This window comes from Pseudochaenichthys georgianus, chromosome 5, assembly GCF_902827115.2.
Source record: "Pseudochaenichthys georgianus chromosome 5, fPseGeo1.2, whole genome shotgun sequence".
NCBI lineage: Eukaryota > Metazoa > Chordata > Actinopteri > Perciformes > Channichthyidae > Pseudochaenichthys > Pseudochaenichthys georgianus.
This window is the reverse complement of record NC_047507.1, coordinates 23,078,575-23,099,642: the sequence shown is the minus strand read 5'-3', so window position 1 is coordinate 23,099,642 and position 21,068 is coordinate 23,078,575. Positions and strand designations below refer to the sequence as shown.

The window sequence follows — 21,068 nt, the reverse complement described above, 5'->3', positions numbered from 1 at the left end:
AACAACTCAGGTCTCTTGGACAGAACAGCATCTGATTCTCCAGAGACTGATGTAGACTAGGACACAGTTTGGTTGAACACTGCTCTTATAAAAGTGATTTGGTTAAATGAAATATATTAATTTACAATATTACTAAAATGACTTTACTAAACATAATAATACTCATAATAAACTTTATTTATAGCATCATTCACTTTACAAGATGCTCCAAAGACTTACAAAAAATATGAGAAGAAAGAAATTAGTATACATAAAAAAGAGCCCTGATTCAGACATGTTCATGCTCCTAAGGCAATCGTGTTAATGAACGGACAAGTATAAACAACTTCAAAAAAGGCAACTTTTTAGCTATCTTGGTGGGATCTAAAGGTTGACGATGTGGAGAGTGCATTGGATGTGTTTGCATTCCATTTGCCTTCTAAATAAGTCAAGTCAGGTAGTGTAGTGCAAAAGGAAATCATGGCACTCATTTGAGGAACTTACATGAGCTCAATAAGCTTTGCCATCCTTTCTTGGACCACGACAGTATGTTTGATCCAACCTTCATGTTGAGCTCCACTACACGTCTGTAAAGTGCTGTTGTGTCTACATTGCATGGTTGTGACAAAATATATCCCCAGACAGAAATATAAAGATCTGACAAAGTACTCAAAACCAGTTTTATGGTGCATAGTACATGTATGCAATGATGACACACCGACTTAAAAGCTAAAGAGAATACCAGAGTATCTGCTGCAAAGATACACTAAAGTAGTAATTGAGTAAGTTTATGTTACTCAGATCCATAAATAAATAAATATTTATATTTAATGTTATAGATTTTGCAAATGGCCAAGTCCAATAATGGAAAAACAAACATTTAAAGCTACTCCTATGCTATTAACCCGTTACATGAGAACCAATTTAGAAAGAAAGTATTTTAATGTTCAGATTTACATGTAAACTCAACTATTAAACCCATAAAAAAGCAAACAGCAAAGGTTAGACTATAAACTCACTAATATAAATCAACACTGCCACCATTGAGGATGACGTCACGCGTGTTAAACGGCAGTTTGGAGGGAGCCAAATTGGCTTTTAATATTAAAAGATTCAGCTTTAATAATAAAAAATATTTTAGCCTGATGCACACTTTAGACAACGGGGTGAAAGGGGGAAGCGGATTGAGCCACTAAAACTGACATAATATAATTATCAAATATAATCCCTGTTTTCTTTAATTTGAGTGCCCACTCCTTCTTTTTCATCTTTTCAGTCGTCGTCTTCTGCTACAGTCTGAGACAAGCCGTTCTCAACACCACAACCAAAGAAGTCGTAACACAACTGATTCTCTTCGCATTTTCTGCCATCGCTCTGTGTTCAGTGGGAGCTGGAAGACGAAGATGCCCCGTTTCTGTTCGCTTGAGGATCTGCTGTGTGGGGGAGAGGGGAACATCCTGTGGCGTTTCCTGTGTTTGTAAACTAGACGGTCGTGAAAACGTCGGGCGAGTGAAGCTGAAAGGTAGATACAAATCTCTTTATCATCTTCGATGGTTACATTTTAACCGTGCATTCCATGGTGTGCAATTTTATTTGCACGCAGTCATGCTTGGAGATGGCCGCAATGGGATTTACTTTATATTAGAGCGTCAATGTTGGCCATTGCTAGCTCGCTAACAAACGCTAGCTTAATCATCGGGAGGGGGAGGCACTAGCAACGACGGCCATCACGAATGTCTTTATCGCTCAATCTTGTCTTAACCAGTTGAGCTTGTTTCTTAAAGTATCCTCTTAATGAAACGATGCATCAGTCACGTCTGCAAAATAGACACTCCCTTGAAGCTACCGTGTAAAACAAATGAGCAGTTGGGCTAATAAATGTTCGGTTTCCAACATTTCAGTGGGCGAGAGCGCCAGCGAGCAGCTAGCTTCTGGCTAGCCGATGTTAGCCAGCTTGTTCAACATCAGCAAAACTAACGTTAGGTTTGGCTGGTAATGCGAAGGCCAGCTCACCCAGTGTTGATGAATGACATGTACATTTTAAAACCAACATTGTTATGATTATGGCATTTCTTCCGCTTGCAAATAACTAAACGGCAGCCAGAACAATAAAACTGTACGACGTGGCTAAGATGTATTTTAATTTGGGGTAGCCACTGTTAGCTCTACGCTAGCTGTCTATTTTCCTCGCAGCGTTAGCTAGCTAACCAACGCTAATGGCGAAAGCACTGTGTCTTCAAAGTATATAGCCTATCTGCCTCTTTTTTTAGCAATATGATAGCACACACATTAACGTGTTGCCACAGTTGAAACGAACCTTGAAAAGTCATAACAAGATACAGCCATGTTTCTGTTGGTGAATTAATGGCCTCCTCTTAACATATAACGATAATTGTTAAAGCCCCATGGCAAAATATACGTCTTAATGTACTAGATTAGCAAAGGTGCAGAGCGATAAATAACGTTATATTTACTGCATTTGTTAAATGTTAGCTTTTGCACTCCCTTTTCACTATAAATGTAGAATTGCAACCAGTCTTTTTTCTTGGTTTTTGTCTCGGCTTATTCTTTCAGAAACGTTCCATTAAGCTAAACTGTATTAGGAAAGTCGTGCTTATAAAGGTGTATTGTACGGGATAAAATATGTACGCATTTTTTTTTTAGGAATGAGGACAATTATTTAACTCTTATCTACATTATAGCTGGAATATGCTTTACGGTTTAAAAGCGGTGTACTAATTTTTAGGATTTCACCTAAATGAGATAGATATCCCAAATAATAAACTCAAAGTCAAATAAACTGAAACCAATTGACACCTTTGATTCACATATATTGTTATATTGGGAAAGGGTGCTAATGAACCCTCTTTTCCACCCCAACAAGTTGAAACATTTTAATGTGAGTCTTCAACCATTGAAGGTTTTGGGTTTATGTCCAGGTTTTACAGTATAACATTTTTTTGTTAAATGTGAATGTTCTGTATTAATGTAATGTGCTTTAGAATTATTCTCCTCTAAATTCTTCCCTTATCTTAACATTTCTGTACAGCCCCCTCCTGACTTCACTTTTGAATTTGTTTTTCCTTCATGTCATACAAACAAGTATGAATTTACTTTTTATACTACTTAATTAATACATAGCACCTCCATCTATGCTCTGTGGTATTAAGTTAGCTGCAATGCAAACTACAGATCTGTATCAGTGGTAGCCATTTAACTAACTGGATAAAAAAAAAAAATTAAATTGTTGTATTATTGTTTGGGTAGTGTACCACAAATAACACATTTGCAGCTACAACCAGTAAACTCTGTTTTTGGTAAGCTTTTTTAATGGCAAGTGCACTGACTAAGTTCTATGAACAAAAGCAAAGCAAAAGGTGCTTACATAGTTGTTTGTATGAATACAACACATCTATGTGTGTCTATATTTTATGGTGTTTGAATGTGGTTAGGGCAATTGACCATCCTAATTGGAGTTAATGGAATCTGTAAATGGTTAAGACAGCCAGTGATGCTGTTGTCATCTAATGCTTGTCTGTTTCATCTGCATCCTCCTCTTCCTCAGTTTTAATGCTAGATGAGTGAGGTGGGTGTGGCTTCCCACCAGCCCGACCATCCTGACTGACGGATCTCTGGATGACCTTGTCCCCACCCCTGTCCCTGCGCTCACATACACCACAGAAATGTCACATCTGCCCAGCAGCTCAGTCCGCGACCATATGAAATGGGTTTGTTTTGAGAACACCAAAGTGATTACAAATACCTTTCCTTGCCATCATGTCACTCAGGATGTTGTCGTTGATGACTAGCTTGGCAAATGCCATTGCAATATTATCTTAGGTGCAGAAGCTTTTCTTTTGCAGACTAGCTTTTAAAAGTGTGACTTGGTTTGTAAACTTTTCCATAATTTTCTCTGCAGGCGGGGCTGCTTGGCTGCGAGGCCGTCCTCTCCAGCATGGCCCTGATGCAGGCCAGCTCCATGGCCGCTCCGCCCAAAAAAATGATGGCTCCACTCGGCCACGGACTCCCGCAGAGAGAGGCACCTGACCGTGCTCCGCAGAGCCATATGATCCTCCCCTCTGGAATGAGCTGTCCTCCCCTGGTTAGGACCAACTTCGGAAATGTAGAGTGGAAATTAGGCGGTCAAATGCCATGCTTTTAATATTGTGAAAAATGTAGATTTGTAGCCTTCGTGAAATTGAGATTTTGTGTGTGGGAGGAGTTTCTCTCTGAATGCATTCTTGATGAGTTGTTCAACTTCAAAACAAGCTCAACTGTACTAGGTAGTGTTCTTACCTAAACATTGGATTATGAGTGTGTCATACCTTTTTTTTTAAGGATACAAATCCAAATTTATATAATCACCTTCAGGTAAAGCATTAGATATATTTTCTGTCATTTACAAAACCCACACTATTAAACAAAAAAAACTAATAATTGAGATTCACATGCATCGCTTAATTTAAGTCGTGTTCAAAAATCAGGAAATAATTGCTCTTTTCTGGCTCTGTAGCTCATCCGGAAGGAAGGTGAATTCCAAGCTCCCCGTCTGCTGGATGAGAAGGAGATGAGGGCCAACGAGGACATGCAGCAGAAAAAAAAGAACAGGAAATCAGTTACGCCCTGCAAAGTGAGAGAACAAGAAGGAATGGGAGGGAAGGTTAGTGGCTGTGGTGGCTAAATAGTGAAGGGTCTCTGCAGTGCACTTTTTTATTTTTCCTCATTTCATAAAATGCGCAAGTTAGCAGCTTGCACACGTTTTTGGATAAGCATTTAACTTCATTCCAAGTAGCGCCTAGCTTGGAGCTTTCATGTGTGCAAATTTTGTTTGTGTGGTGGTGGGGGTGGGGGGAGGAGTTCAGGGAAGATGTTGAGGGGGTGGAGGATCTCTAGAGAGGAAAGAGGGGGAGGGGAGCAGAGTGAAGCAGAGCACAATAACTGCGGTTGTGTGCATAACAGGGGGAGCAGTAACATGAGGGCATTAGGCCATTGGAAGGCATTGTGGGGTATTTGTCGATTACAATGTTAAATACATGTAGAAATAAAAAAACATTAGTGCATATCAAAGATAAATGGGCTTTTAGCATAGTATCTACATGAAAAATGACACTCTTCAAACAGTTCTAGAAATACGTACTGACCAGCTGATGGGTGGGAATGTTTGATAAATTGTACCATTTTCTGTTTGTGATGAAATGCACAGTATCTGCTTGTGTTTTTAATTCAGTATGAAACTGCTGTTTGACATAAATGTTAAACAATCATCCTTACTGTCCTCATTAGGGCACAGGTGGAGATGAGAATGGTCCAGCGTCCAAAGTGCAGAAAAACTTTATTTGTGATCACTGTTACGGAGCATTTAGGAGTGGATACCACCTGAAGAGACATATCCTCATTCATACAGGTATGGGTCATGCTGGGAACAAGTCTAGTTTACAGTTAAGCCAAAACTGCTTTTTAATGCCTGACTACATTAATCATTTGTTGAAAGAGGCCCTGAAAGTTTGAATTGGAATGAAGAGTGTGCAGCTACTGTAAGGTTTTGCAGTGGCCTGCTTAAAAAAACCTTGTTTGGTAAAAGCTTTTGCCTCACAGCTAATTGGTGGTATCTGTGGGGACTTTGACTAAAACTGGTGCTCTTCGGTTTAGGGGAGAAGCCGTATGCTTGTGCCGTTTGTGACATGAGGTTTATTCAGCGTTACCACCTGGAGAGACACAGCCTCATTCACACGGGTATGCGTCCTTTAACCGTACCCATATTACATTTATCTGACTACATCTGTAGTCTGTCACTTGAATCAATGGACAGATGCTCAGGGTAATTTTGTCTGTGGACAGTAATTTCCAACAAAGCCATCTCCCAAAATCTGTTCACCCCAAAATATAAAGCACAGTATTTGTCGTATATATATATTGGTCCCCCAACACCAGGAAAAAAATGATAGGAGGCTATGATATATAGTGAGGTCCAATAGTCCTGAGTCCACTATTAAAAATAGTTGTTTTAAATCTATGAAACATACATATAAAAAGTCTCTTTTTGATAGGTGCATTATTTCATTTGACTGGAATCAGTTGTAGAAATGTTTGCGATATTTGAGAATATCATGTTATTGCAACTTTGGAAGATTACTGAGGTGTTTGAGGCACATTCCTACTTTCCCCCAGAATGCTCCTTGGGGTTGAGCGTTATTGGCCGTGTGAGAGAAATTAGCCTCTCTTATCACCATCAAAAACTCTTATTGCAAATTCAAACGTTAATCTGCCAGTATAACAATGGTTGTTCCTGTTTCAACTGTGATACTTTTACTTTGTTTGGCTTTAATTGTGCTGTTTAATTGTTATGAAAATGCTGTTAGGTCCTGAAGAAATGTCCACTTAATATACTGCTCTTCACATGCTGAGATCTTTATAAAGAGTGACTCCACCCAGGCTATAAGCCACCTAGCTGTTGCTGCCTGCTCTGCTGTTCGACCATTTGAAAAGCACTTCCGTCAAAGCATACTCTTAATCTTAAAGTCCGTCATGTCTTTGTTTGAATAATTCAACTTTATAGAATCTTTTCAGCGGGCAGTCTCTTTCAGTTAGGGAAGATTGGTGCTGTGATCTCCCTGTGATTTACTCCTAAGAACCACTTTGAAAACAAAACAACTTTGAAAGATTGTTAACAGACAAGCGGAAAGTATTTTACAGTTGTAACTCGAGGTTAGCAGCAGCCACACATAGACGGCCATATTCATTATGTCAACATATGGTATTCTTTAACCACCACAATAACTTTTGACTGTAATAATTGTCATGTCGTAAAGAAAAACATTGTTTCAACAAGACTTTTTGATAGTGGACTTGAAAGTGGACTCAAACTTGTGGACCTCAGTGTATGCGTGTGAACGCCTCAAAGCCCAGGCTTCATAAAACATGCATTATTTATTTATGTTTTATTTATTTTTTCAATGTTACTGTGTCAGTTAAAATAGCTGCATGGACATCAAAGGACTATGTTCTTAATCATTTATACAAGATAAACATTGAGGAGTTAAGTAACTTAAGTTTAAAAACGTTTGCATCGTACCTATTTTCAGCCTTTCACACAAAATTCTTTGTTTTCCATTGTTTAAGAGGTATGCACTCTGGGTAAGTCACCTTCCAACTTAATTGTTTGTCAAGTCAATGACTACTGCCCCAGTAATCACAAAATTAAATGTCCCAATATTGACCAAATATACCCTCAGCTATCATGGTTAATGTAAACATATGAACATACAGTGTATATATTTATGATTTCATCCCAATATCCCAGTAGATTATTTAAGCAGTTGCTCTTTTTGGCAGCATTGCATCTGTTCTTTCTGTTAACCACATAATACATTTTGTCATTTTGTTTTCCACATTTTTACAAATTTGATACACTGAATAGCTAATATTTGTATGCTCTGTGTGTGTGTGTGTGTGTGTGTGTGTGTGTGTGTGTGTGTGTGTGTGTGTGTGTGTGTGTGTGTGTGTGTGTGTGTGTGTGTGTAGGGGTGAAGCCGTACGCTTGTTCCATGTGTGACATGAGGTTTTTCCAGCGTTACCACCTGGAGAGACACAGACTCACTCATACGGGTATGCGTCCTTTTACCGTACCCAGTTCAAGTTAAGACACTTTTTTCAATCGGCTTAAACACAAACAACAGTCTAAACAACAATACAATGACACAAACAGTGTAGAAGCAAATGTGAAGACACAAAACAACCCTTTGGAGTTTATCCAACAGTCGTGTAGTATCACATTAACATAAAACATTATTCATTACCCCCTATTAAAGGGTTCTAACTATAGGACGATTCAAATATCAAAGTATTCTGAAATGAGAACGTTAGTCTTTTGTTTGATTGGGTGGACACATTTTAGGAACATCTTTTCAGTTTAAAACAGCAACAGTTGAATTACTACAGGGTTGAACCACCTGACACAGAACTGCTTGTTAATGTAAGCAAACACCTACCATGATCTGAAAGTGCTCCCCTGGACACCTCAAAGTGTATTATCCCTAATGTACCATTGCTGCCCAAGAATATTTACAAAATAATATATTATTTTTGTTCATGCTCTGAGATTACCAGTGCTTTATCGTTCTAGAAGAGCTGAACCCATAAAGTAATCTATCATAGTGTACATACGTTCTAATGATAACTTTTTATAGTCTCATGTTTGAACTGAGATACAGTATGCCATATATATTTGTCACGGATGTACCCATCGTGGTTAGGACATGGTCAAAGCCACAGTATAAGAGGAGGTTTGATAGGTCACAACGTATTAAGGACAGAGATGTAATATCTGCAGACAAACATTTTACAGGAGGCCTTCTCACTCAAGTGTTTAAACAAATCTGGTTGTTGGCTTTTCTAGAAATAAAAAATGTGATTGTTTCAAGTTCTTACAACAGTAACAGCTGATTCACTTTGGCCATGGTATATTATGGGAATAGTCCTTTGATGTCCACTCCTATTTTACAAGCAGATAAATGGCTGCACAACTCATGTGTCTTCGCTGCTGTTGTCTTGCTTTCTTAATTAATTGTTTTATTGTATAGTTGCGTATACAGATGCTTCTGCTGGTCATTTATGGCGGAGATCAGATTGGAAGCTTTTGAAAGTTGAGGCAGATCATCAGCAAACACTCATTTCATCATAAAAGAAATTAACGTGCACTATATAGGCGCTTAACCAATTTGAAGTTGCAACACACATGCTCACCACAATTCTATAAGACTTTGTCGCCACCTTTAAAAGTGAACGGTGGAGAAGTGTGCTGACATTTCTGCTTCAGCTGGCCAGTGTGATCCCTGTCTTAGATGTTTCTTTGCTGTATGTCTTGTTGACCTTGCTTGGCTTGCTTTTATTCTATGATGTTATCCAGGTAAATAAAAAATGCTCCCCCATAACAGAAGAAACATTTAAATTAGAAAGTAAAACCCCTTCGCATGAAGCTTGATGGAATGTGTAATGTCTGCAGGGTCCTAGTGATTTCATGTCTGTCAATGATGCTTCCCTTTGATGCTTAAGGAGCGCCCTAGCTAATCTGTTGATACTTTGTGTATGTAGGGGTGAAGCCGTACGCTTGCTCCATGTGTGACATGAGGTTCTTCCAACGTTACCATCTGGCAAGACACAGCCTCACTCATACTGGTATGCGTCCGCTCACCATAGCTCATAAAGTAGCATTGTTTTAAGTCACTTTTCCAATCACAGCAGTGTAAACAGAGATTTAAAGTGCCTAGAATGACTACCAGCTTAAACTATTGACATATTCAGAAACATGAAGTTGTATCCAGACATGTATTAGTAATATAAAACCCACCACTTTTAGCTCTGATATAAATACATGCACATATAGTTGGGCACCTGAATGTACACAACATAATGTTTTCCCTTCTAAATGCTCTACTTTGTTCTGCGCCATTAGATATTTTGTTGACTGAAACTACCCACTCGTGGTCCCAATACACATAGGGTGATGGAATAATGTGTAGCTGCATTCGAAGAGTCATTGAAAGGAAAGAGTTGATGGTTGTGTGTTTTTAATATGTTGTCTGTTTCTAGTTTATACTTACATATTTTTCATGTGTGTAGGGGTGAAGCCATACGCTTGCTCCATGTGTGACATGAGGTTTTTCCAACGCTACCACTTGGCAAGACACAGCCTCACTCACACGGGTATGGGTCGCCCTTTCTTGCTACATTAGAGCCCAATTACCCAGTTTATTGAAGTTTATCTGTCCTTTGTTTATATAGGTTCAAACAAAACGTTTTTAGCATCAATCTCTTTCAACTGGGCTTGCTTGAGGAGTGCATTTTAGTTTTTGTCTTACCCCTTTAGTGCTACATTTTAGGCGGCATTTCCCAAGTTAACTCCATTAGTACTCAACTGCAGTGCCTTCAAATGACACCTTGACTTGTCTAGTCTAAATTGCAATGCATGTTGAACATCTGCACTGATTTAAGCAACACAAAAAAGAAGTTAATCCAGGTCCCTTGTCACGCACGTTACCAGATTAGGAAATGTTAGCCGAATGATTTACTGTTGCATCATGCTGGGCCGTTGGGCATGTCTGGATACATGGTAGAAGTGAGTGTGTCCTGTTCAGTTGATTGTGATTACCAAATATGTTTGCTCTGTGTGTGCAGGGGTGAAGCCATATGCTTGCTCCATGTGTGACATGAGATTTTTCCAGAGATACCACCTGGCAAGACACACTCTCACCCATACGGGTATACATTTTATTTATCCCTCTCACTTAACATTATTATGGGGTGTATACATCACCACCCAGTTAAAATGTTTAACTATGAAAGGTTAAAGTTTAAGCACTTGTAGATATTCTATTTCCTTTTAGGTGTACTCATTTTACTTAGCTAACTGCTTTAAGGGTCGACAGGTCACATTTCATGTCTTGTATGTACACAGTTTAGTTTACCAAGAAAATAATAGAGACTTTGTAATGACTTAACCATGACTAGTGTATATAAGATGACATATTGTGTTTACATGGTTCAAGAGAACACTTTTCTAAAGTTTGGTACTGTATGCGTTTAGGGGTGAAGCCGTACGCTTGCTCCATGTGTGACATGAGGTTCTTCCAGCGTTACCATTTGGCAAGACACAGCCTCACTCATACTGGTATGCTTGAATTATTTGTTCAATTATTATTTGTCCCCTTTCAGTATGAAACCTTTTTATATAAAAATCTACACATTATTCTAAAAAATGGACAACCCCTTTATATACAGTAGCATCATTTCTCCATGTTCATAAATTAATTTCCCCTTCCAAAAAATGTTTAATAGAATTTTTAGGCTTTGTTGGAAAACTGTCCATGGAAAAAGTGACTCTGTCAGTTACCTTCTTTTGTGATAAAAAGCTGTTATGGTTCTGTTGCATGTGTACTGTTGAGTACTTTGTTATAACTCCAACGCAAGGCATATTACACTAAAACACGTTTTGAATGCAGACATCAATAATATTAATTGTCAGGTATGTGAGTTTTGTTTCTCATGTCTTGCTTGACTTGAGATGATGCATGTTTAACAATTGGGGTTTGAAGTTGAAATGCTATTACTACCACCATCCAGTTTGTAGGATGACTGAATATTGCTCAAGCTGGTCTAAACTCCAATGTGTAAACCAGTTTTTTTGTATTATTGATGGGGCACCTTAACTTTTGATGTCTGCAGGTTCTAAAAATGTTTTCTGTGTAATGTCTCTTGACAGAATTGATCTGAAATAAAGCATGTGATAGGACAAGTCAAGCATTTCATGTGTTTTTAGATCTTGGTGTTGATGACCTTCACTGCCTTGAAATACATCTAACGTTCTTGTGCTTTGTTTAGGGGTGAAGCCGTATGCTTGCACCATGTGTGACATGCGGTTTATACAACGTTACCAACTGGAGCGGCACAGTCTTACTCATACAGGTATGTCCTCATTTCTTTACCTATGACCCTGTTTTCCCCTGACTTTGGTCATGCATGTGCCCCACCTCAGTGTTTACATGGCCGCTTCAAACTGGAGTTTGTATTGCTTTCTGTCACGCTGTTGATAAGTGCTAATGTTTCACGCAGCATCTACAAAGAGCTTCATAAGTAGCTGCATAAAGATATCTCTTTGCATTCGTTGTTTATGAAATGACATGATGACCGTGAAGGAAAATTACAACACTGTTTGGTTTTTAGTATTTTCAGCCCTTTTACCCCAAACTGTTTACTGTGTTTCTTTTAGTTGCAAGCCAAAAATAGTTTCCATCACGGAAGGTTTATTCTTTCAGCCTTAAAGAAACCACGGCACATTACCATCTCTTGTCTCTTTTTTAAGATATCGAAAACTATTTTTGTGATTAGAGTCCATCCAAAGTTTTAACGTTCCCATTCCCTGGTTTCATATTTATAATATTAATAAACGTAAAACCTACGTGAGGAAAGTTCAAAATGTGTCCAAAAACATTCACATCTTGAATTTTAAAAGTGAAAGATAAGAGTTTCATGTGCATCACCTGCAGATGATTGAAGACAACCTGGAACCAGACTAGCTGTCGCTCCCATTAGAAACGATTCAAGGATTTATGGAGTCTTGTTCATTTTGAAACCGTAATGAAAGACTAATCTAATTCTTATTTAAAGAGTGGCCTGTTGGGCGATGGGGAAATTGTGTGGGGGTTGAAATGAATTGGACTTATTTTTCAATTTGGCCGAGTGCACAGTGATTTCTTTTTTTCCTAAAAATCCAAAAAGTGCAGCTTTTTCATTATGTCATTTCACATTCAAAGTAATGATGAAGAAATAACATATCTCTCTGTTTTGATAAGTTTAGTTTAATTGTTCGTTATATTTTAGAACAAGTTTGATTCAAGGATATTACAGGCATTACAGTTTTAAATGCTAAGGTAAAACTGAATTGATTTTTTCTTTCTTAGTTTTGTATGTTGGTTTTCAGAGCAGTTTTGGTCACTGTAAAGATTTGCAACAGTTGACTGATCTAAATGTATTATGCATAGTTGTTTGCCAACTGCCTAAAATGGTCTAACCCCTGCGATCAGCGTTACTAAAATTCAAGTAAACACTATCCGGCAGTATGTATGCATTATGATTTAAATTCTGACCTAAACCTTTTGGCATCGTCTGAAAAGCCTGCTATCGTGTCAGGTATCGTTTGAATCTGCCCAGAAGGGACTCTGGTTTTGCATCAGTTATTAACTGGCCCTCCCGTGGGTTTTTTTTAAGTTTAAAAGTTAATTCAGCATTCATCACAGAAAATGTAAATTTCCCCCATTGTTTTCCATTTAAATTCTGGCCTTACCCCTTGAGCAGTTACACCTAAACTTAAACAAAATGTAATTTCTAATTGGAGACGTTTTGGAGCATGCTGGACTTTCCAGTGTAAAAAGGGCGCTGATAAGTGCAGCCAAACTTTACTAAGCAATTAGTAAAGTTTCATGTGGATTATTTTTGGCAGTTGAGTGTTTGATGCTAAAGTTGGTACTTTGTGTGTGTGTAGGGGTGAAGCCGTACGCTTGCACCATGTGTGACAAGAGGTTTTTTCAGCGCTACCACCTGGCGAGACACAGCCTCACTCACATGGGTATGCGTCAGCCAATCTTAACCAAGTCAAAAGATTAGGATGCTGCAACACCTGTATGCTTCATCTAGTGTATCTGTATTTATACACCAATAATACAAGTGTGATATCAAATAGATGACATCATCATCTCATGAGTTGTTAGGGAATTCTGTAATTGAAAACAAGAATCATATTGTACCTTTTTTTTGTAAGTAACTTAGGGATTGACATTGGTTATTAACCACAAATATCAATTGTTTCCAGATTGTTACTCACTTAAATGATACAATAGGATAGTTCACAATAATACAGATCCTTTTTTCTCCTGCTGGCAGACACAAAAATAATGATTTTGATGCTCTGCGTTTAGGTGTGAAACCTTATGCGTGCACCATGTGTGACATGAAGTTTTTTCAGCGTTACCACCTGGCGAGACACAGCCTCACTCATACGGGTATGGGTCCGTGCACCGCGCCCATGACACTCACTGTTAGAAATCAGCCGGGACATTTTTTATTTCCCTAGCTCACTTCAGACATACGCCTGCACCATTGAAGGGATATGAAGTTAGAACAAGGTCTGTTGTTGTTAGGCATTATTAGTTAAGCTGGAAAACCATAAATCAGATGCTCTTCTGTGTAGTACAACCCTACCAGATGGATAAAAGCATTTTAAGGAATTATTTATTTGAAGTGTTTGTCTTTTGCATGAATTGGCAACTGTGTGGTTAATAACCAATAGTGTATATATTAACTCCTGAAATAAGAACTGGAAAGTGAGGCAAAGTAATATAATACTGCTACTTTGCATTTAGGTGTGAAACCTTATGCTTGCACCATGTGCGACAAGAGGTTTTTTCAGCGCTACCACCTGGCGAGACACAGCCTCACTCATTTGGGTATGCGCCCGCACACCTTACCCATATCACTGAGATCAGACTGTCATGACTTGATGTTATATAGAGGGTCAGCCATCTAACCTATCAATCACTACTCTAAAACTATGTTCTGCCTTCCCTACATTATGTGTGTGTTAAAAGTGAATGTGTAAACGACATGCAACATCATCAGCTCATGTGATGTGTTAAGTTGTGGATTTGAGAATTGGTTCACACATAGTGAAAAAACATCAATTAATTAAAAAGACATTAAAAAACGTTTTCAATAAGTGGTTAACAACCCATCAATTCTGAATAGATAATCAAAGTATGTTGCCTGATTGATGGATTGTGAACACAAAGAGATACAAATTCTGAAAATAATACCATGATGCTCTGCGTTTAGGTGTGAAACCTTTTGCTTGTACCATGTGTGACATGAGGTTTGTTCAGCGTTACCACCTGGCGAGACACAGCCTCACTCATACGGGTATGCGTCAGTGCACCTGCCCGACTCACATTTCTAGGCAATTATTAAATCATCTTTATTGTTTACAGAAAAGTTTCAATACAGATGTCTTCTTGAGGTAGCTAAAGTTGTTGTGTAAAACTTTCAAGCAAATTATTTGTGATAAATATCCGTAATCTTTACTCTCAGTAGATTTTGATATTTTACATTTTTTTTACCTTCTAGAATATGTACTGCCTTTTTATTTAAAATGAACCAAAAAGGCTGAAAAAACAACAGTAATGATACATTTGGATCCATCCTCTGCTTTTAAAACTCTACTGCATGTTTGGTCACAATAGTTCTCAGAAAATAATATCACCTTATCAGCTTCAATACACATGATCACAAGTGTCAAAAGGATCAATTGCTTTACATTGTTTTCACAGAAATGTGCTTTATAAGACAATGGTAAAGCAAACATACTCAGTTAATTATTAGCATGATTTCAATTATACCTTAGTCAATCTCCATTAACATTTGATACACACAGATAAAGGCACTGATTGCAATACAGTTGAAAGAATAAAACAAACTGTTGGTGATTTAGCTCCATTGGTCACTTCAGCTGTCCTTGTGTGAACTATGAGTACTAAATGAAGAACACTTTAGACATATCTTTTTGTTTTTGCATGAATATGGTAATGTGTTGTTGAACTCCAATAGCTTAGGTATGTAATCTAAGGAATGGAATTGGAGATAAAGTAAAATAATACTGCTACTTTGCATTTAGGTGTGAAACCTTATGCTTGCACCATGTGCGACAAGAGGTTTTTTCAGCGCTACCACCTGGCGAGACACAGCCTCACTCATTTGGGTATGCGCCCGCACACCTTACCCATATCACTGAGATTAGATGTAAACACAACATGTTTTATCTGTCAGCTAGTTAGTGTTATTCTGTAAAGGTAACTAGTTGTGCATTTTCTCTCACCAAGGATTTCCTGAATTATGTTTGTAAATGCAACATTAAATCAAATCCCTACATGTACCTAAATACAGGACTGTGACATCATCAGCTCATGAGATGTGTTTTAGTTGTGGATTTAAAATTCAATCAACAGTTCTATGTTTTTGATTTGGCTTGGAGAAAACAAATTAAATTCAACTTCCATTGTTTTTAGGAACATTTCCCGTAGCAAGTGAAAAGTGGTTAACAACCCATCAATTGTAATTATATGTCTACATTTCAACACTGATTGATTGGATTGTAAAACAAATTCAAAGTCCTGAAAATAACGTATTGATGCTCTGCATTTAGGTGTGAAACCTTTTGCTTGCACCATGTGTGACATGAGGTTTGTTCAGCGGTACCACCTGGCGAGACACAGCCTCACTCATACGGGTATGGGTCCGTGCACCTGCCCGACTCACATTGTGTTGCCACAGTTTGCTACTCAGTGCTAATATGAGGGATCATTACTGTGCGGTTATTATAGTAGTCAGAACGTGTTTTTTACGTAGGTGTTTGAGTTGGTTAATCGGACGTTAAAATTGCTAGTATCTACTCTTTTCTTCCCATTCCCTATACTTAATGCTATGTTGTATAGCAAAAACCTCATGTTCCTATAGAATCCTCGGCCAATAGTGTTAATGCAATCGGGATACAATATTTGAGATTTTCTTTTTAGATACAGTTCATTGTAGAGAAAACCTGCTGGCCTGTATTTGTTAACTAGCAATTTAATTGAGTTGTTACTATGTATACCAGAAATACTGTAGAGGAATTCAGGGACTTTTTAAAGTGGATGCAAAAGATTAAATATATTGCCTTTCAGCAAGAATTCAAAGTTACGGATTCTGACTCGTGAATTCAGAGTCCTATTAAGTCATGGTTTCAATCATTGGCGTTATTCTTCATTAAAGAATAACGCCAATGTGTTTTAGAAAAACAAATCTCCAGCACATTTGTGCTAATTTCTCAAACATTTTTGTAGCCAAAAGCCCGCTCTCGGTACTCAACAAGCGTACATCTAAACCAATGCTTATGATGGGTTCTTGGAACCTAAACTTATTTTAATTCTGCCTTCGTGTATTTATGATAGTCGTAATACAAGTCTTCCATTAGATTCATCTTTAAACAGCATTTTGCGGGGATAAAGTTTAAACTTGAATGTAGAGGATGGCTTTAGGAAACTTAACATCCAGTAATAAGAGGTTCAAACTCAAAATAGGTGGTAATGATGTAACCATGTTTTTGCTGTTAAGTTGTAGGCATTATAGATTCTAGGTGAGAGAAGATAAAATGGTATTTGTTGCGATGGCAAGTGAAACATATGTTTATTAAGACAAGCAAACTGTGATTACATTTTATGATTCATACTCATTTCAGATCTTTGTTCTTTTATATAACACCTACATTATGTTAAAAACTGACTTGACTCTATTCACAAATCAGCTTATAATTGCATGTCTGAACATTTCATTAAACTTAAGAGGAAATGCACATTACCTTAATAAATGATGAGGTATAATCTGTCAGTGTTTTAGTCCTCGTGCTAGCTTCAGCTTGAAAGTTGTATTTGTTGCACTTGTGGGTGGTAGGGCTAATATATTGCTCTGTGTGTGTGTAGGGGTGAAGCCGTATGCTTGTTCCATGTGTGACATGAGGTTTATTCAGCGTAACCACCTGGAGAGACACTGCCTCACTCATACGGGTATGCGCTCCTCCCCGTTCCCTCCCTACTGAGCGAGGCTCTGCTGCCTCCAACACAACGGGTCACAACAAACTCGAGTTTGGATTGTCAAGTCATTTGATGGGATGTTGAACCAGCCTCAAAATACTTGCCCCAGCTTTTGGGCCACTATGTTACGTAGATCTAGACCATGAAAACAACAAAATTCCACTTTGATCTACACATAATGAGTTGATGACGAGGCCTTTTTAAAAATATGCTGAAACTACACTGTTGAAATGTACCATTAGGGCATTTTGCCCCAACTTTTTTACGAGTGTTGGAAATATAGTTTGCAGTTAAAGTTTAGTAAGTGAAAAATGCAGCCAGTTTGTTGCTACTAGACGCTAAAATAGATTAATTGACTGTGTATTTGTGTGCAATTTCAGGAGAGAAGCCATTTGCTTGTGACATGTGTGATATGAGGTTTATCCAGCGCTACCACCTTGAGAGACACAAGCGTGTCCATAGTGGGGAGAAGCCTTACCAGTGTGAGCGGTGCCAGCAGGTATGCTCAAGATGTCACCTTAAATGAGTTCATTGGGTCAAATCTTGGATGTATAAAATACGAAGATTTCTTGATGTTTACAAAATGCAGTCATGTTGTTTTCTCTCGGTCTCTATACCTATTGAAACAGATTTACCACACACATTTACTTTAATAACTACTAACTAGTATAATAACTATGTCCATGTTGTCTGTTTTGAAGAACTTTTCACGGACAGACAGGCTGTTGCGGCACCGGCGGTTGTGCCAGGGTCGCGGCGTAGCCAAAGTGGAGAACCAGCCGTGCTGCGAACCGCGCCCGTACGGCCAGGAGCCCCCCCCCGCCCCTCAGACCTGGAGCCCCCTGCACCCCCCCCCAGGCCGACTGGCAGTCTGACATTCCACCCTCCCCACATCCACAACCACGCCAGAGAGCAGAGGAGCCACAGGGTTTCTTCTTCTGCGCTGAGTGACGCCACACTCCAGCGCCGACCCTTCTGCAGCTCGTCTTGGGATTACTGATGATCGAGGGACATTTGTGTCTTTGTTTTGTTGACTTTTTACTGTGTTTCCTTTCCTCCCCACGTTTTTTTTAAAGACTAGACTTTTCTGTGATGAACAGTGGTCCTGTTTTGTACTTAATCTATTTGATTTTTGCAAAAAAAAAAGAAGTTTTTATCGTTGTTCAAATATATCTGCATTTGGTGGTACTCGGGAAGGGCTGTAGGTATTGTTTATCCAGACGTGTTGGCAACAACAAAATGGGATGACGTGGTGCTGAGGAAAAGTATTTGAGCTTCTTTCTGATTTTTCATGTGGCCCATTTTGTAAAACACAAGAATCGTCACTTTGGTCGTTTAAATATTAAGACTGAACTTTCCTTCCAGGTAAAGCAAGGAGAGTGCTATGTTTGCACTATGTAGCAAACATAGCGCTAAGCATCGGTCTGAATGTGATCTGAACAATAGGATTTTCCTGACTTTATCAACATGGGAGGTACAGTTTTAATAATGGTAATAATGTAATAATGGTTTAATTTGAGACTAAATTAGGGATGTTTGTGTGTGCACGAAATGGGCCAAAAAACCAGCTGATCATAAGAAATGAGGTCAAACACTCCTCTGCCTCTGTTTCTGAGATATCCTAAGGAAACCTGAGTAACTAAGTGTTTTTTAAAACAAAAGTAATATCAAACCAGGGCTTCCAGGAAGTGGTGAAGAGGTGCAGCCTGCAGGTCTGGGTCCCAGGATTATCACCTGTGTGTCTCATGTTCTGTGTGACGTGCTGAGGACTCGGGGAAAGGGCCCATGATGGCCCTCTTATATATTTTCAGCTGTGTGTGTGTATATATATATATATATATGTATGTATGTGTGTGTGTGTGTGTATATATATATATATATACACAGTATATAAGCAGAGATCCCCAGTACGTACAGGAAGGCCTCTGCTCAATCTGTCTATAGATTCTTGTTCTGAATAGCACAGGTTGGCCACTTGAAGTCCCATTATGTTGTCTGTACAGATACTCTCATGTGAGATCAGCGAGGGTATACAAAATCTTGTGGCCTTAGTGTGTTTTGTTTCTTTTCTTTTGCCTTGTTTCTCAGCTGTTTATTATTGTGGATCAGATGTATTAACTAAGAAGAGACAGCCAGTCTTCATCATGGTATGTTTTTGTTTTTTAATCCTAAAGCCGCCATGGTTACAGAATGTTGACGGCTTGAGTGGCGCTAAAACAAACTAATGTGTTCGCCTGTCGACCTAGGTTGTCTTTTGATGATGATTAATATTTTGGGTCATTGTTACTGATGCACACAGTATGGAAGGAGCCCCCGAGTGTTTGACAGTCCTTGTGAGAAGTCGGTAGAGCTGACCCACTGCAGCGCTCTGGCAGAATCAGCACGTGCTCGACTCTGCTTCACACTAACAATTGCCTTTTTTATCCAAATGTTATGTGGTTGGTGTGTAATAATGGATGTCTGTCATGTCATTGGGTTTAGCCTTAAGTAAGTGCGGATACACAAAGTAATCATCGTAGTGCTAAATGATATTGTAACAAACAATTTATTTTCACCTATCATGACCTTTGATCGTACTGTGTAAAAGTCTTTGGCGGTCAGACAGCAGAGAGCAGTTATACGGAGGGGCCTATTGAAGAAGTTTCTCAAACTTGATCCTTTCTGTGACTGATGGGCTAACGTTAGCATCGTCCTAACTGTTCTGTTTCAGCCAGTAATGTGTGTGTGTGGGAGACCGACATGTTAAGTCTTCACAACTGCCAGAGCGACGTCTCAGAGCCCAGCTACCTTCAGGGGACCGGATTTCTTTGTCGTTTTTATTTCAAGGTCCAGATAAGCTTCGGTGAATGTGGAGATGGAATCCCAGAGTGCATTATCTGGTCTCTGGAGGAACAGATGTTTGTTACAATAAGACGAATATCACTGAGTTAAGTGGTATTTTACAACAAGTATTATCGGGAATGTTTCTTTCAAGTGGTCAATGATATCAAGGCAAAGTTGTGTGACGGTATAAGTGTGTACAGAGATGGGATTTCACATGTTTTGATAAGTGAAGGGGCCAAGTTTGAGAAATGCATTCATTTGCTCTGGAAACACTATTCCAAATCAGTGGAGGAGATACAGCTAGTGCAAGCACATACTCAAATGGCTAAAGGGCAGAACAGTACATAGTTGACATCATGTGTTAATATCTTTTTATGTCTTTTATTGTTTTTAGTCTCAATCTCATTGTTAAAACGCAATAGAATCCTTGAGTCTCAGATCATTTGTTTATAAGATTGAAGTTTAATTTTTCAGACGGATCCGAGGATTTATTTCTCTGAGATGTTCTCATCACATTTTGATGATTGTTTCAAGGACCTTTTTTTATTCTGATGAAATTGTAAACACTGGAGTGAAAAGGAAAAAAAAGAAAGATGGTTATTTTTTTCTTCAGACTGTACTAGATTTTAGGTTTTAGACAAAGCCTATTTCTCCTCAACTTGACACAGAAGGTGGACAGAACATTTTGGATCAGTACAGTTGGGAGCCCAGTATGTTTGATAATTTTGACATTATAGGCAGTAGTACCACAAGAAAAATGTTTTCTTTCTCATATTGAAGTCCCTGGTATTTGTAGTAAATTATATTGATAATGGTATTAGATGAACAACAGCATAACAGTAGCTATCACAGATTAGTTGTTTTCTTTATTAGTCTTGCATGCAGAGTTATGGTCCTCAGTTAAGACAGGATCTTGATATTGATTATTTTGTGTAGGAAAATGAGTGCATAAGAATAACTTCCTAAAAAGATGTTACAATGATTATTGTAAAATGGGCTAACTAATATGTACCCTTGTGATCCAATTAGTTTCAACTATATGAAAATCAGAGGAGAGGCTTCTTACTATTATGCTGAAATAAAAGAATTTGTAAAGGA

The 21,068-nt window shown here is 38.5% G+C and overlaps 1 protein-coding gene across 24 annotated transcripts; it reads left to right on the top strand.

The window, feature by feature from the left end:
* Nucleotides 1-1,203: 1,203 nt before the first annotated feature.
* znf740a (zinc finger protein 740a) lies at nt 1,204-21,068 on the top strand. 24 transcript variants are annotated; one of them, XM_071203151.1, is made up of 21 exons: nt 1,204-1,501; nt 3,545-3,728; nt 3,899-4,081; nt 4,493-4,639; nt 5,263-5,383; nt 5,629-5,712; nt 7,501-7,614; nt 9,070-9,153; nt 9,598-9,681; nt 10,153-10,236; nt 10,562-10,645; nt 11,356-11,439; nt 13,016-13,099; nt 13,449-13,532; nt 13,893-13,976; nt 14,362-14,445; nt 15,197-15,280; nt 15,725-15,808; nt 17,037-17,120; nt 17,528-17,646; nt 17,849-21,068. In XM_071203151.1, exons 2-21 carry the CDS (start codon nt 3,663-3,665, stop codon nt 18,020-18,022), a joined length of 2,016 nt encoding a protein of 671 aa, XP_071059252.1. In that variant the 5' UTR covers nt 1,204-1,501; nt 3,545-3,662; the 3' UTR covers nt 18,023-21,068. The 24 variants fall into 24 exon arrangements, with proteins under 24 accessions (XP_071059252.1, XP_071059262.1, XP_071059267.1 ...); XM_071203153.1 differs by having other exon boundaries at nt 1,205-1,501; nt 3,545-3,707; XM_071203149.1 differs by having other exon boundaries at nt 1,206-1,501; nt 3,899-4,102.